The sequence below is a fragment of the Hypomesus nipponensis genome, chromosome 23, assembly GCF_054491055.1.
Source record: "Hypomesus nipponensis isolate SF chromosome 23, ASM5449105v1, whole genome shotgun sequence".
Classification (NCBI taxonomy): Eukaryota; Metazoa; Chordata; class Actinopteri; order Osmeriformes; family Osmeridae; genus Hypomesus; species Hypomesus nipponensis.
In genome coordinates this window covers 22,290,477-22,307,970 of record NC_140383.1, presented here as the reverse complement: position 1 = coordinate 22,307,970, position 17,494 = coordinate 22,290,477, and the positions used below count along the sequence as shown (strand labels likewise).

Sequence of the window (17,494 nt, the reverse complement as noted above, 5' to 3'; positions counted from 1 at the left end):
AACCATTTGTTACTGCATATGTGTGAAGTTGTAATAACATTCACACTTTGCCGTGACTTTTCTCCGCAAAGTCGCCCCGTTCCTCCAAGTAAAGAAGTCTGCACCGTCTCCGTTGCCTGAGTTGGGCTGGGCGTCCCGCTGTATGTTCAAAGCTCTGTGAGAAGTTTCACGTGACGGAATTTTGCCGTGAGCCAAACGGGAGGTCGTGCGCGGGCGGACTCACGAAGCGCAACAGGAGCTGGGCGCTCGCCGTCTCTATCTGCTTTGTAAAGTTGGCAGGAGGATGTAAGAGTTTGTCTCCATTGACTTTGTCGTTCCTTTCCACTTTCCGTAGTTTGTATTTCGTTTCTCCTCTGCTGTGCAGTACAGAGTCTTCACCTTTTGGAAAAGTTGGTGGACTATTCTACTGAAATGGAGCGACTCACGTTGGGGATTGTAAGGTCCTGCCGGCTGGGACTTCTATCGAGGCTTCTGGCTGCCTTATGCTGCCTTTACCTCACCGAGACTTACAACCTGGACGTAGAACACTCCATGAACTTCAACGGTCCTGAAGGATCTCTGTTTGGATATTCGGTATTATTACACAAGCACAGGCAGCAGACTTGGTGAGTAGTTTTGACACAGTTTACGTTAATTACCCAGACTAATTAGGAGACAAAAAGTTACTATATCCGCCAATTTTTTTAATGATTGGAAAATCAACAAAGCTTGAATTTAGTCCCGGTGTGTGTGAAGTCTCACTGGCATGTTAATTAGCCGGACTGCAGAGATTCACAAAGCACCGTTTGATACACAAAAGCGCCCGTTCATCCCGTTAAACCACCGTTAATCTGCCCCGAGCAAAAGAGCATTCATCTGTTTATGATTTCTAACCATTGTCAGCTGGCTTGTTATTGGTCACCAGATGGAGGGCTGTGGAGGAGTCTTTGAGAAGTAGACTATCTCTCCCATTTATGTTCATGTCTCATGTTGTCTGTTTAGGTTGCTAGTTGGAGCCCCTGTCTCCAATTCAACTTTCAAAACCTCAGCCCACAGTCCCGGAGCCATTTATAAATGCAGCGTGTCGGAGAAAAGAGACTGCCAACAGATACTAACAGGTCTGTATGGCCCGTGTTCTATTTGAATAACGCCTCGAGAGCGTGCGCCAGAAACTGACGTGCTCTCCTCAGCTCCCGGAGAGGGAATCCCGGGCTCAGAGTCATTCTAGATCGCTCTAATGACACGGTTTTGGATGAAGAGAGAGGAGCGGTGGTCGGAGTTACTTATCTAATTAGACAGGTTTGATTGCCTCCCACTGAGTCATATGGGACCTCCAGCAAATAAATACTGCTTTGAGAGTCACGTAGTCAGTCAGTATTTATACTTTATACTCAGAGATGCCCTGTTTAGCTACATGCAAGGGGATGAACAACCTAATGTCCTTTATCCTGGGCTAGAGTTAGCAGTGGTTTCTCAGATTCTCAGCTGGGGATGGCTTACAGGCAGTATTATTCTACTCTTTACACCTCGAATATCATGCTTGAATGCATGAATATCACCTGTTGAAAGTCAAACCCATTTTTTGGTCTGTGGTCAAATCTGTTACTGGCAGCAGCGGTTGATTGCAAAAGAATGTCCCATTGCCCTTTGTGTCCGAACAGTTCAGTAGATTGTTATCTACTACCCTGCTGCGAATGCTGTAGCTAGCCACCAAACCACTGGAGCAGGAAGACAACCTGACCATGACCGGGGTTGGTTCATGTCAGCCGCAGAAACAGGAGATAAAAACCCCCACACAACTGTTACCACCGCAGTGGAACCGTCACTCCCTCAAGACCTACTCTGAAGCCCAGCCTTGCTGTTGTTGTGTGTTTGTGTGTGTTTGACTGTGTGTATGGCTGCCGTTGCAGGGGTGGATAGCTGTGGAAAGACGTGTGATGCCGATATTGACAACCAGTGGCTGGGAGTGAGCCTGTCTAGACAGGGCAGTGATGGGAGTGTGCTGGTACGTACGGCGGGGTCCTGCTCTCCTCCCTCAGCTCCTATCTCTCTGCAACATCACCTCACAGTGTTTTCTCGGTTTCTACTGGGACACTGAAACTAACATTGCGAAACCAGCTGTTCACGGCCTTCTGGACGTGACTCAAGCTGTTGCATGACAGACGGCGTTTGGTGAAACTTTCTCAGGTTCAGGTTCAAGTTCAGGTTTCTGTATTTGTACCCGTAGGTATATTTAGTCTGCAGTGGACAAGTTCAAACATCTTGATACATTTTCACAAACAACGCAAACAGTAAACCTGAAATCTGATCAAAGTGCCCAAGTTCCCATCATGAAACATGGATAAAACACAGTTGTTCTCCATCGCCCACGCCATGTTTTTTGTCTGTGTTTTGGTAGTTTATGATTGGCTCCCTCTGTCTCCCCTGCGTTCTGATTGGCTCCCTCTGTCTCCCCTGCATTCTGATTTGCTCCCTCCGTCTCCCCTGCGTTCTCATTGGCTCCCTCCGTCTCCCCGTGCGTTCTGAAGGCCTGCGGCCATCGCTGGAAGAACGTTTACTACGCCAAAAAGGAGAACCTGAACAACCTTCCTCACGGTGTCTGCTACCTCTACCAGTCCGACCTCAAGCAGTCTCTGCCTCTCATTCCCTGCTACAGAGGTAGGTACTCCGACAGGCGCCTAACCTGTGTCTCCCGTGGCTCCTAAAGACCGTTAGACCAAAAGGACATCGTCATGTGTCAGAGAGGTAACTTTTGAATCGTGGAGCGACCAGCCTTATCACCCAACCACCTCTGTTAGACATTGACCAGTCGGTCAACAGAGATAATGCAGGGAGAAAACACTGACTGGACGGCCCTGTGACCAAGGCGGTGTGTGTGTGTGCGTGTGTGTGTGTGTGTGTGTGGGCGTACACTAACACCTGTCTAACCCTGTGGCGCACATCCTTCCTCAGATTACCAGAAGAAGTTTGGGGCAGATTATGGTTCCTGCCAAGCTGGGATATCCAACTTCATGACAGAGGTATCCACGCACGCTTTTATATGGTGGTTACGCTCCAGCGTATCTAGTGCATTTTTGCTGATAGTTCATGACATAGAACTGGAACAGGGCTGATCTCTCTCTCCCCTCTCTCTCTGTGTCCCATTATCTCTTCCTCTCTTTATCTCTCTCTTTTTCTCTCTCTCTCTTTTTCTCTCTCTCTCTCTTTATCTCTCTCTCTTTATCTCTCTCTCCCATGATCTATTCCTTTCTCTGATCTCCCTCCCTTCCTCCCTCTCTCTTCCTCCGTCTGCCTCCAGAAACTGCTCATCATGGGTGCTCCAGGGACCTCCTACTGGACCGGCTCTGTGCTGGTGTACAACATCTCCAGCAGGGTGCTGTCGGCGTACGTGGACGACGACAGCACCGTCCAGTATGGCAGCTACCTGGGTACGTCTCCAGCCTCACAAGCCGTTTTCTTCTAGAGGCTTCTTATGTACCTGTTGAGCCCCTAGTTCCTAGTAGAACCTAAACATATGCAATATTGTTTTTATTGATTTTATATAAAGCACCTTGAGCTGCAATTGAAATGTGCTATATAAATTAAGTCTTATTACTATTATTATTTATAAACATGGTTCTAATTTAAACCCAAAATTATTATTTTTTGTCGTAACAACATGCAAAATTGTGGTGCGCAGGAACCAAAATAGTGGTCCAGAAATGAAGCAAGCTGTACATGTAAAGTAAACAGGAAAAAGGATGACAGATGTGTTCTGCTGTCAGTAGCTTTCATGACAACGCCACGTGCGGTTTTCACACAGTCGACACAGCAGTGTAGGTTTGGACATATTCTCTAGCTAAGTTTAAGTAACTCACGTTGCTCAGCTAAACAGGCTGTTACTAATATCGCAACTCCCATGACAAACACCTCACAAACACACAAATAGAGTTTTAGATAAAAGTTCAAGTTCAAGTTGAAACAAGGCTGTTTTCTTATCACCCGGCCGTGAGTTTGCCTCGTTTCTGCTGATCACTGCTTCATTGTTTGGTGACACTAGGAAGACTGCAGTTTCTGTGCCTGAGGTCTAAAATTAAAACCCAGTCTGACTTATAACCTTGTTGTTTGAACTGTGTAAAAGTCGAATGCCATTCTAATAGTGTGTATGTGTGTGTGTGTGTGTGTGTGTGTGTGAATGTGTATGTGTGTGTGTGTGCGTGTGTGTGATCAGGATACTCGGTGGGAGCGGGCCACTTCAGCAGTCCTTACTCTATGGAGGTGGTGGGGGGAGCCCCACAGCACAGCCAAACTGGGAGGGTATGACATCACTTCCCCTTTTCCATCCTGCTTCTTGCTCTTCCTCAGGACACGAATCATATTAAGAACAGTACAGCATGAATGTCTTTGTCTGTGCTTGTGTGTGTGTGTGTGTGCATCAGGAAGGGTTAGTGGTTAGTGAGTTCCACCCCCGTATGAAACTCGGACACTGTAGGAAGGAAACGGTATACACACACACACACACACACGCACACACACACTAACAAAGTCTGTTGATGGTGCAGCTGTAGTGGTTTGATTGATGGGTAATGATGGGTATATGATCTGTGCGTGTGTCTGTGTGTCTGCTGTCTGGTAAACTCATCTGAATGAATCTATACGTACTGTATGACAGGACAGACAAGCTCTCTCTGCACAGGCAGGAAGAGAATCGTAACTCTGTCATGAGGCGTTTATCTGCACACAGACCTGTTTCTGAAAGACGGTGACATGTTCCAAGAACGGATTTACAAGAACGGAAATTGCTAGATATGCTTGTGCGAAGGTCTGAAAGTCTGTGTGCATGCTCTGAATGCATCTTCAGTGGGAAGAAGGTTCACCCTATACATTCTCTCCAGGCCTACGTCTTCAGGATACATGAAAACACTCTGAAGATCATCGCTGAGGTTAAGGGCACCAAGGTAAGGCTGACACTCTCACCCAGACACACTCCCTCCTCACACACACACACACACACACACACACACACACGCCCAGACCAGAACGTTATCTGTCCTTGAACGACTGTTGCTGATGTGCTGATTGGGCGTGTGTGTATTGTGCAGCTGGGCTCGTACTTCGGGGCGAGTGTGTGTGCGGTGGATGTGAACGCTGATGGACTGTCCGACCTGCTGGTAGGAGCTCCCCTGTCCAGCACACTGAGGGAGGAAGGGCGTGTCCACGTCTACATCAACCAGGGAGACGTGAGTCCCCCCCCCCCCACACACACACATACACACACACATACATACACACACATATACACACACACACAGATATATACACACACGTGCACACACACACACACCTGGTACACATGTAACATATCAAAACTTCACAAATCTCTCGTCCCCTCATCAACACATACCTCACTGGCAGTCTCTCTCTGGCATTTAGCACACCCAGTCTAATGTAACTGTCTGTGTGTGTGTGTGTGTGTGTGTGTGCAGACCGAGCTGAGGGAAGCAGAGTTCCAGCTGGTGGGCAGTGATTCATACGCCGCCAGGTTTGGAGAGACCATCAGTGACCTGGGAGACATCGATGATGACGGCTACCCAGGTGAGCTAGCTGACATTTGGTGAGCTCAGTTGATCTTTTCCCGACATGTGTTGTGGTGACGGTCTCACCAGCCACTGGATCAGAGCAGCTGCTGTGGCGTTCATAGAGCAGCTAATGTGGTGGTCATAGAGCAGCTAATGTGGTGTTCATAGAGCAGCTACTGTGGTGTTCATAGAGCAGCTACTGTGGTGGTCATAGAGCAGCTAATGTGGTGGTCATAGAGCAGCTACTGTGGCGTTCATAGAGCAGCTAATGTGGTGGTCATAGAGCAGCTAATGTGGTGTTCATAGAGCAGCTACTGTGGTGTTCATAGAGCAGCTACTGTGGTGGTCATAGAGCAGCTAATGTGGTGGTCATAGAGCAGCTAATGTGGTGGTCATAGAGCAGCTACTGTGGTGTTCATAGAGCAGCTACTGTGGTGTTCATAGAGCAGCTACTGTGGTGGTCATAGAGCAGCTAATGTGGTGGTCATAGAGCAGCTGCTGTGGCGTTCATAGAGCAGCTAATGTGGTGGTCATAGAGCAGCTACTGTGGTGTTCATAGAGCAGCTACTGTGGTGGTCATAGAGCAGCTACTGTGGTGGTCATAGAGCAGCTAATGTGGTGTTCATAGAGCAGCTACTGTGGTGTTCATAGAGCAGCTACTGTGGTGGTCATAGAGCAGCTAATGTGGTGGTCATAGAGCAGCTGCTGTGGCGTTCATAGAGCAGCTAATGTGGTGGTCATAGAGCAGCTAATGTGGTGTTCATAGAGCAGCTACTGTGGTGTTCATAGAGCAGCTACTGTGGTGTTCAGAGAGCAGCTGCTGTGGTGTTCATAGAGCAGCTAATGTGGTGGTCATAGAGCAGCTAATGTGGTGTTCATAGAGCAGCTACTGTGGTGTTCATAGAGCAGCTAATGTGGTGGTCATAGAGCAGCTACTGTGGTGTTCATAGAGCAGCTAATGTGGTGTTCATAGAGCAGCTACTGTGGTGTTCATAGAGCAGCTACTGTGGTGTTCATAGAGCAGCTACTGTGGTGTGCAAATAAGTATTTTTTTGTAGGCACCTTCAAGGCACTCAACTAAGCTCTAAAGGCACTAAACCAAAACTGAAGTAAAATTCAGTAGAGAAACCAGAAATAACCTGCTGTAGTTTTGTTATGCACAATACTCCAACCATACGCCAACCAAGCTAGCCTCACCATGCAACCACAAGAGCACCAGGAGATACCATCTGTCACCATACAGCCACAAGAGCACCAGGAGATACCATCTCTCACCATGCAGCCACAACACCACCAGGAGATACCATCTCTCACCATGCAGCCACAAGAGTACCAGGAGATACCATCTCTCCGTCCAGCAGCCCTCCCTCAGTCTTCCCCAATGCCCCGCTTCCACTCCACCACATCCTCTCACCCTGCTCAGCACACGCCTACCTCTGCTCCAACTGCCACTTACTGCAACACTGCTCAACTGCCACTTGCCGCTCAGCGTGTGTGTGTGTGTGTGAAGGGCCTTGTCAGATGCGAGGAGTGGGTGGGACGCTCTTGAAGTGTGTTATTAAGGCTATTACATCCCCGTGGACCTGTAACTGTGGTCTGTAACTAGAAGGCTGGCCGTGTGTGTGTGTGTGTGTGTGTGTGTAACTCTGTGACTGGCTTGTGTTTCAGATGTGGCCATAGGAGCTCCGCATGAGGAGGAGTTGGCGGGGGCTGTGTATATCTACAACGGCAGGGCCCATGGCATCTCTCACACACATTCTCAGGTACGCTGTGATCCTCTGGTGGGACACACACACACAGACACACACACACACACACAGACACAGACACACAACCACCCCACACACACTTCTCTTTTTGTGATTTTAATCTGAGCACAGCCAGTTTGAGTCATATGTGTATCCGCCGGATGTGTGTGTCTGTGTGTGTGTCTGCCTGTGTGTGTGTGTGTTCAGAATGTAAAGAAAGTATAAAGAGTATAAGATACTGACCAATCTGCTGTGTTTATGTGTCTGTCTGTGTGTATATGTGTGTGTGTATCTGTGTGTGTGTGTGTGTGTCCCACCAGAGGATCACAGCCTCGGTCCTCGGTTCCCCGTTCAGGATGTTTGGCCAGTCGCTGTCTGGAGGCATCGACGTGGACGGAAATGGTTACCAAGGTAACCCTCTCTCGCAGTACAATGTGGCTCTGTGTCCACGTGTGTGTCTTTCCGACCTTGTGTGTGTGCGTGTGTGTTCGTGTGTGCGTCTTTGAACTGAATGTACTGTGAGGGATGAGATCATGACCATTCTAAAAGAGGAGTGTTTGCGTGACATGGTGGTTGGTGTCACCGAGACATTCTGCCCAAAGAGAAACACTGACTCTCACCCTCACTGCCTCTGACCCTGACCTGGACCCTGACTCTGCCTCTGCCTTGTTTTGCCTGTTCTCTGACTCTGATTCTGATTTCTAGACGTGGCGGTGGGAGCCTTTCTCTCAGACTCAGCTGTCATACTGAGGTAAGAACACCACTCACACACACACACACAGGAATGACCCAGCTACCCAGGAACAAACCCCTCCTGACTGTGTGTGTGTTTTCCGCGGCAGGGCCCGTCCTGTGGTGACAGTGGAGGCGGGGCTGGTGCTGCCCGTGACGGTGAACCGCTCGGTGGCGCTCTGCTTGGAGGGCGGCTCGCCCGCCGTGTGCGCCAACGTGTCCGTGTGCTTCAGGGTGCGCTCGCGACGCTACACCGGGTTCATCGGTGAGTTTCCCCCTGCTCCTCGCAGGTCGCAAACTTTAGAGCCTACACACGCACACACCACATATACCCCCATCTTCCCACACATACGTACACACGCGTATCACTGGCTGTTGACTGCGGATCAAACCTGGGTGGCCCGCTTGCCGTTTGACCAGGGGCACGTCCGCACCGTGTCTCGGCTGGGGAGACGTCAGGTGGTCTGAGAAGCGGCCATCTGTCTGTTTGTCCTGGATTAATGGTTACACCCCCAGCCGAGGTCATGTCAACACACACACTCGAACCAGGCAGCACACACGTCACACACGCACCACACACACCACACACGCACCACACACACCACACAACACACACACGCCCGGCTGTGTACAGTACTGTCTGGGGCTCTCTGTCATTCATGTGCCCGGCTTCAGTGAACGGAGCTTGAGGTGGAGTTGTGGACTCTGGACACCTGTCATCAACAGTCACCCTGCTACTCGGGTTATTCAAACCCGAGTCCACAGGGAGATGTGTTGGGGTGGAGCAATAGGGAGAGAGGGACTGTAACTACTTCAACCGTCATCTTATCAGACTTCCTCCTGCAGACACGCACAACCACACACACCCACACAACCACACACACACAACCACACACAAACACACACAACCACACACACACAAACACAGATACACACACCCAGAGCCACTAAAGTCCTGATTACATCCCTGCCTGGCCAAAAACAGTCCCCATGATAAGATGAATATAAGAGGCTATTACTGTAATTGGGAAGTGTAGCTTCACTTTATATTTTCCTCAGTGATGATAACCTCCCCCCCCCCGCTCTCCGCCCCCCGCCCCCTCCCTCCCCGCTCCCCCCCCCCACAGAGCTCCAGTACAACCTGACTGCAGACACCCGCCACAAAGACTCCTTCCCCGCCCGCTTCTATTTCCATGGCAACGGGACGTCCAACACCACCAGGGGGCGTGTGAGAGCCAGGCATGACGAGCAGCCCTGCGTCACACACCTGGCCTTCCTGAGGGTGAGTGTGTGTGTGTGGGCGTGGGTAAGAGGGTAACCGTGTGTGTGTGTGTAAGAGCGTGTGTGTGTGTGTGGGCGTGGGTAAGAGGGTAACCGTGTGTGTGTGTGTGTGTGTGTGTGTGGGCGTGGGTAAGAGGGTAACCATGTGTGTGTGTGTGTGTGTGTGTGGGCGTGGGTAAGAGGGTAGGCACGTGTGTGTGTGTGTGTGTGTGTGTGTGTAAGAGGGTAACCGTGTGTGTGTGTGTGTGTGTGTGTGTGTGTAAGAGGGTAACCGTGTGTGTGTGGGCGTGGGTAAGAGGGTAACCGTGTGTGTGTGTGTAAGAGGGTAACCGTGTGTGTGTGTGTGGGCGTGGGTAAGAGGGTAACCGTGTGTGTGTGTGTGTGTGTGTGGGCGTGGGTAAGAGGGTAGGCACGTGTGTGCGTGTGTGTGTGTGTGTGTGTAAGAGGGTAACCGTGTGTGTGTGTGTGTGTGTGTGTGTGTGTGTGTGTGTGTGTGTAAGAGGGTAACCGTGTGTGTGTGGGCGTGGGTAAGAGGGTAGGCACGTGTGTAGTCATCCCCTCTGACCATCGAACGTGCATGACAGGATGTGTGTGTCTGTGTTTGATGTGTGTGCATGGATGGTGTGTGTGTGTGGTTGGTGTGTGTGTGTGATGTGTGTGTTTTGTGGCTGTCTGAGGAAGTGACAAGGGGCCCCAATCTACTTCCCCCTTTGAGCTGGAAAAAAATTGGTATTCATTTGAGCAGACTTGCTGTTGAGTCAAATATGTGTTTTACTAGAGGGATCATCTCCCCCTGTGTGTGTGTGTGTTCTCCAGAGGGACGTAAGAGACGTCTTCACACCGATCCAGTTCCAGGTGACCTTTGCCCTCAGGGACAACGCGGTCCAGCGGGGATCTTCCAGAACCTTCCCTCCCCTCAAGCCCATCCTGCAGCAACGAGGACAGAACAGTAACCACATAACCAATCAGGTACAATCTACCAACTCCTCACCATGCCCATAACAATCACATAACCAATCAGGTACCGTCTACCAACCCCTCACCACGCCCTTAACAACCACATAACCAATCAGGTACCATCTACCAACTCCCCGTCATGCCCATAACAACCACATAACCAATCAGGTACTGTCTGCCAATATCATACCACTCCCTTAACAACCGCATAACCAAATGGCACCACCCCGCCCTCTCTTTCCCCCATGGCAACTATATCACCAATCAAGTAGCATGACCGCACCTTGAACCATGCCCACAGGTACCATTTTCTAGCCAGGTAGCATTCCCTCTGACCCTGTCTGTCTCCCAGTCATGCTAGTGGAGGAGATGATATACTGATCATGGTGGAGGTAATGGAGTTGATGTGATACTAATCAAGGCATCAGTCATGTAGAGATGTCGTTTAATTTGTTTTCCCTCCCCAGACGGAGTTTGCTCGCCACTGCTCTATGGACAGGTGTTCCACCAACCTGCAGGTGTCTGCCCACCTGGTCTTACCAGAGTAAGGAGCTCTCCTCTGCAACTGTCACGCTGAGGAGGGAGGGAGGGAGGGAGGGAGGGAGGGAGGGAGGGAGGGAGGGAGGGAGGGAGGGAGGGAGGGAGGGAGGGAGGGAGGGAGGGAGGGAGGGAGGGAGGGAGGGAGGGAGGGAGGGAGGGAGGGAGGGAGGGAGGGAGGGAGGGAGGGAGGGAGGAAGGGAGGGAGGGAGGGAGGGAGGGAGAGAGAGAGGATGTGGTAAGCCGTGACTGTTTTTCAGTTTACCATGTGAACGTTTCCAGGTGATTAGAGGAAAATACTTTTACTTCCTGTTATGAGAATAGAGCTGTGAAGCAAACAGGAAAACATCAACACTGATCTCTGTATATCTGTGTGTGTGTGTGTGTTTGTGTGTGTGTGTGTGTGTGTGTGTTTGAGACTGTGAGAAGGGAAAATCAATAGAGGCTTCTTGTTAAAAAATATGCCTTGAACCTTTTTTCCTGCAGAAAACACCAGAACCTGTCGTACTTTGCGCTGGGCAACGGAAAAACTATTATGCTCAACACTACTCTGGTCAACTCAGGAGACGATGTCTTCCTACCCAGAATGCTCCTGCGTTTCCCCGGCAACCTGCACTACATTAAAGTCCTTGATGCTGTGAGTCTCACGCACACAAACTCCCCCCACTCCACCCCACTCACACACACCAGGTCACAGCTCACAAGGTCTCCTCCTGGTGATCTACACACACACACACACACACACATAAATACACACAGACACACAAACACAATACACAACACTACAAGTACACTTCTGCCAAACCCCAGATTGTGTCTGTAAATATGTATGTGTGTGTGACCAGGAGCAGACCTCAGTGAGCTGTGACCTGGTGGAAGACAACAGGACAGGCGTGGGAGTGGACTGCAGTGTGGGAAACCTCTACCTGGCCTCACAGACCAAGGTACCGTACCACGCCCAGCCAATCACTGGCCAAGGCAATGCTCATCCAGCCAATCACTGGCCAAGGCAATGCTCATCCAGCCAATCACTGGCCAAGGCAATGCTCATCCAGCCAATCACTGGCCAAGGCAATGCTCATCCAGCCAATCACTGGCCAAGGCAATGCTTATCCAATTACTGCTCCAGCTCATCACTGGCTATGAGGTCTATGTAATAACCAACTCGTATGTCTAATCTGGAGATGTCTGCTTGCTGTAGGTGAACATTAGCTTCCTGTTAGACGTCAACCAAAGCAGCAATGCCGGTGACATCATCATCCAGCTCAACACCACCGGGTAAGGACTTCCCCTTTTCACCCTCCCTCTCCCCCTCCCTTCCCCTCACCCCACAAACCCTCTCTATCTTCTCCTCCATACTGCACCTCAACCCCTCAACCAACCAAACCCTGCCTGACCCTGACCCATAACCCCTGGCCCCTAGTTGGCCCCTAGTTGACCCCTGAGGTCACTGTGGATAGAGAGGTGACTTGATCAGGCGTCAAACCGCTGACGTCACCACAACACACGCAGGCTCCAGCCGAGCGGCTAAGCCCAGTCAGCGCCGTGCGATCGAGGGGATAGGGCGTGTGTGTGTGTTTGGGCCGTTGGCATGGTAACAGGTCAACAGTGTCTCTCGGCCAACGAGCGAAGCTGTAGTTTCCTCAGGTTCATGTCAACTTAAGGCCTGTCCTCCTTTTTGCAGGAGTGTTTGATCCACGCGGTTCTACTGTTTAAGGAACGTTGATCTGTTGAGAACATGCTTTTGTTCTGGAACAACTCAAATCCAGACAGTAAGGGAGAGGATGAGCCAGAAAAAGAGAGATACCTCCCTAAACATGGAGCTGGATTGAAGCCGCGATGGTGACGGTCGTCCATATATCAGTGCAGCATGCCGGTGTGTGTCAACACTGTTTAGGTTTGGTCTGGCTAGGTCTGGTCTGCTGTTCTCATGCTGTTAGATGATGTGTCCGCCTGGAAGAGGCTGGGCTGGATCGCTGCCATGAACCCAGATGTTTTGAATGGCCTGATTATGTCACCTAAATCCCTCCTGTGACTTCCTGTCATACATGTCCCCCATTTCCCTGCTCGTCATGCAGACCGATCCATCTAGAGGTTCCAGACTTGGCCGGGTCTAGGTCGTACAATATGTTTTAAACTTGTGAAGATTTCAGGACTGGTCATGTTATATGTTCTAGATTAGTGATGGTATGGACCAGTAGTCTTCAACCCTGGTCCTCAGGGCCCACTGACCTATACGTTGTAGGTGTTTCCCTGCTCCAACACACCTGGTTCAAATGAATGGTCATTATCAGGCATCTGCAGAGCTTGATAACAAGCCGCTCATTTGAACCAGGTGTGTTGGAGCAGGGAAACATCTAGAACATACAGGTCAGTGGGCCAGGACCAGGGTTGAAGACCTCTGGTTTAGAGGATGAATAATATAGATTTCAAACTGGTTATGTTCTAGGCTCCAGAATGGTGACATGGGTTCTATAGCGCTGATATTGTAGGTACTACAGTGGTGATGTAGGTTCTACAATGGTATGTTCTAGTGTCTACAGTGGCCATGTTGATGTTCCAGGTCTGGGATGAGTGTTCCTTTATGAGTTCTACCATGGTGATGTTCCAGGTCTGGGATGAGTGTTCCTTTATGAGTTCTACCATGGAGATGTTCCAGGTCTGGGATGTATGTTCCTTTATGAGTTCTACCATGGAGATGTTCCAGGTCTGGGATGTATGTTCCTTTATTAGTTCTACCATGGTGATGTTCCAGGTCTGTGATGTGTGTTCCTTTATGAGTTCTACCATGGTGATGTTCCAGGTCTGGGATGTGTGTGTTGAGTTTTGTATGACACTATTGTTCACAAACATGTCAATTTATAGGGAGGCACCAAGAAGAAATAACAAGATTGTGGTAGCACACTTGATGAGGTGACACCTATTGGCAAATTACAATATTACCAACAGTGTGTTCCTTTATGAGTTCTACCATGGAGATGTTCCAGGTCTGTGATGAGTGTTCCTTTATGAGTTCTACCATGGAGTTGTTCCAGGTCTGGGATGAGTGTTCCTTTATGAGTTCTACCATGGAGATGTTCCAGGTCTGTGATGAGTGTTCCTTTATGAGTTCTACCATGGAGATGTTCCAGGTCTGTGATGAGTGTTCCTTTATGAGTTCTACCATGGAGATGTTCCAGGTCTGTGATGAGTGTTCCTCTGTGGTGTTTGTGTTCATCAGGGACAACTATGAGAGTGAGGATCTTCTGCATGACAACACTGCCAGCCTTGTCCTTCCACTGCGATATGGACTAGACCTCAATATCCACGGGTAAGACAAGCTGTGTGTGTGTCTGTGTGTGTGTCAGTGTGTGTGTGTTATAAAAGATACCCTAAGCAGTCATAGACAGTGACTACTGCTCTCTCTCCCTCCCAGGTTTGTGTCTCCTAACTCCTTTATATTTGGAGACCAGGAGCCCACACCAGTGGACTGCTACAACGAGAGCTTCAACTACACCTACAAGGTAGGAAACAGCCCTGGTTACTCACTAGAACCACTTCTTCTTCTTACTACTACTTAAAGTTGCTCATTAGGTGATAGTAGAGCCTAAAGTGCCTTTTTAAAAGTACCTTTTACTGTAATACACAAAATCTCCACTGGGCTGTTTCCAACCTCGTTGAGAACATAGCGATGGCAGCAAGTTGCTCCACCACAGGCAGGCTGGTGTCAGTGAAGCCATGTTGTGAGGTCACCTGACCTGGTCACCTGACCTGCAGCTGTGTGTCCTTCCTGGGTGTGTAGGTGGTGAACACAGGCCCTAGCAGGGCTCGGAACACCGTGGTGGAACTGGACCTCCCAAAGACTCTGGCCCCTTACCCCTACAGACTGCTGCACATAGCAGAGCACCAGGTAGGACTACAATACCCAGCACCCACTAGGACAACCGCACACAATAGGTGTGTTCGACTTCATGCAGCGCCGGTGTCGCAGCCGACTGTCGGTGCCGCCGGCGCTGCATGAAGTCGAACACACCTAATACCAGGTAGAACTACAATACCCAGCACCCACTAGGACAACCCCACACAATACCAGGTAGAACTACAATACCCAGCACCCACTAGTACAACCCCACACAATACCAGGTAGAACTACAATACCCAGCACCCACTAGGACAACCCCACACAATACCAGGTAGAACTACAATACCCAGCACCCACTAGGACAACCCCACACAATACCAGGTAGAACAGTGACCAGTGTCATTGTGTACTCCTTTGTTTTGTTTTTTTGTGTCATACAATAATTTGGCTTATGTTTGAACCTGTGTGTGTGTGTGTTGTCTGCCAGACGTCCCATGGAGAGTGTGTGTTGAAGGACTCAACCATGAGAGTACAGAGGGACTGTGACGTCCCCAGGGCCTCCTTCATTCAGGAACTCGCCTTCTTCTTCTCCAAGACCAGCAAACGCAAAATGGTACACACGTGTGCATCACCAGTACCCTTACGTTTGATCCTTTTCATGTTGGTAGTAGAGTCACCATGTTTTTTCCCCCTCCCTCCCCAGTTCTGTGGCCATGGCGATGACCTCTGTGAGATCCTAGTGTGTCGCCTAGGAGACCTGGAGCCAGGGAAGGAAGCGACCATACAGCTGGGGGTCAAACTAAACCCCACCGTGCTGCAGCTCTCTCCGGTAACAGGCACACACACCACACACACACCCTCTCTCTCAGAAATGTATCATGCCGGTTGTTGATGTGTATCTCTCCTCCCTTAGGGTCGTCATGGCATCATGCTGATAGAAAGTTCTGGTGTGATCAAGTCCCCCAGAGAAGACCCCCATACCATCCTGCTGCAGAGGAGCCCCATAGCCCAGGTCAGTTTAGAACCTAGTACCATCCTGTTACAGTAGAGGCCCATAGCCCAGGTCAGTCTAGAACCTAGTACCATCCTGTTACAGTAGAGGCCCATAGCCCAGGTCAGTCTAGAACCTAGAATCATCCTGTTTCAGTAGAGGCCCATAGCCCAGGTCAGTCTAGAACCTAGAACCATCCGGTTACTATAGAGCCCCATAGCCCAGGTCAGTTTAGAACTTAGTACTATCCTGTTACAGTAGAGGCCCATAGCCCAGGTCAGTCTAGAACCTAGAATGATCCTGTTTCAGTAGACGCCCATAGCCCAGGTCAGTCTAGAACCTAGAACCATGCCTACTATATCTGCTAGAATAGTCCTTTAGCCCAGTCAGTCTAGGATCTACAATTTAGTACCTAGAACAATGTCTTATGTCTCATGTGTGGGACCTGTCTCACATAGAGGACCTGTCTCACATAGTGGACCTGTCTCACATAGTGGACCTGTCTCTCTCTGTGGCCCAGGTGTATCTTGAGGCTGTCTTCAACCAGAAGCCCCAGGCAGTGGTGGAGGTCTTCCTCATAGTGGTCAGTCTGCTCCTGGGACTGCTCATCTTGGCTGCCATCATCTTCGCCCTCTGGAAGGTACGCACACACTCTGCACATGAACACACTGCACACACACACGCACTCACTCACACCCTCACACACACGCTGGCATGCACATGTACAGCCTAATCTCTGGCTTTGATTCTTCTTTACAGAAGCGTCTGACATATCCAGTTTAGTATTACTTGTATGGAACATTTTGGATATACATAAGGTATTTCGAGGGATTTTTGATCTGGTGTTGGTGTGTGTGTGTGTCACAGGCCGGCTTTTTCAAGAGGGAGTTTAAGAAGATGGAGGAAGAGATCAGGAGAGACAGTTGGGACTATGTCCCCAAGTCGGAGAGTGTGTCCTAACCAAGGATGCCTGAGTGTGTGTGTGTGTGTGTGTTCATGAGAGGATGGAAGAGTGTGTGTGTGTGTGTGTGTGGTGAGGGTTGACATGTTGGAACATGTTGCCGTCCACTACTGGTGCTTTACAACATGGAAAGAGTGCTCAAGTGGGACGATCTACTGCTGGACCAATCCCAGGCTAGGAGCCCCGTGACATCATCTGCCCCGGCGACCAGAGCAGTCGAGGAGGTTCGGCAGGACAGACGGACGGACAGACATTTGACCACCGGAGCCGGGGATGGACTGAGCCAGGTTCTGAGTCGTCTGGACCTTCCAGAACGTTCTCTCTCTATAACACTCCGTCACATTCCGTTGTGGAGTTCTGGGATGTGTCCGAGAGGGGTGGGGGGGTGGGGGGGTGGGGTGAGGCTTCCCATGTCGCTTGTGCCTGCTGTTCAACAACTGATGTACTGTTTAGGCTTCTCTACATGTCAAGGACATACATGGACATGCACTGTGGGGCCAGGGGTGTGTGTGAACACGTGTGTGTTGGTGTGTGTCGTGTACATATAAATATGAAATATTGAAGGAACAGGGAAAGGTGCCACACAAATACAGAAATGAAACAACAAGCATATCACTGTTCTGTAAAACAAGGTTCATTGAGTTCTTACTTCTCTTAAAACACTCTTTACACGCTTTTCACACACCCAAGCACACACACGCTTCTGCTGGTGTGTGTGTGTTCAGTCTGCTTGCACACTTGGCTTTCAGGGATTCAAACATAGTGACCAAGAAGTCAGGCTGAACAGAAGCAAGGAGGCACATGCCGGAGTTTCTAAAATGAAAATGCGTTTGTTTTTTTATTCGTAATAAATAGGTGTGGAGTTTCAACTTTGACAATCGTTTTGGTCAACACATTTCCTTTGGTCTT

General features: G+C 49.8%; 1 protein-coding gene across 2 annotated transcripts; it reads left to right on the top strand.

The window, feature by feature from the left end:
- Positions 1–209: 209 nt before the first annotated feature.
- On the top strand, positions 210–17,463 carry itga4 (integrin alpha 4). 2 transcript variants are annotated; one of them, XM_084689123.1, is made up of 28 exons: positions 210–605; positions 982–1,097; positions 1,890–1,984; positions 2,508–2,637; positions 2,932–2,999; positions 3,278–3,407; positions 4,190–4,275; positions 4,854–4,916; positions 5,061–5,198; positions 5,445–5,553; positions 7,206–7,300; positions 7,606–7,696; positions 7,991–8,036; positions 8,128–8,282; positions 9,145–9,299; positions 10,115–10,267; positions 10,723–10,799; positions 11,279–11,429; positions 11,644–11,736; positions 11,994–12,070; positions 14,013–14,102; positions 14,208–14,295; positions 14,574–14,681; positions 15,121–15,246; positions 15,337–15,462; positions 15,547–15,645; positions 16,145–16,264; positions 16,492–17,463. In XM_084689123.1, exons 1-28 carry the CDS (start codon positions 412–414, stop codon positions 16,582–16,584), a joined length of 3,072 nt encoding a protein of 1,023 aa, XP_084545249.1. In that variant the 5' UTR covers positions 210–411; the 3' UTR covers positions 16,585–17,463. The 2 variants fall into 2 exon arrangements, with proteins under 2 accessions (XP_084545249.1, XP_084545248.1); XM_084689122.1 differs by having other exon boundaries at positions 211–605; positions 11,638–11,736.
- The last annotated feature ends 31 nt before the right edge of the window (positions 17,464–17,494 follow it).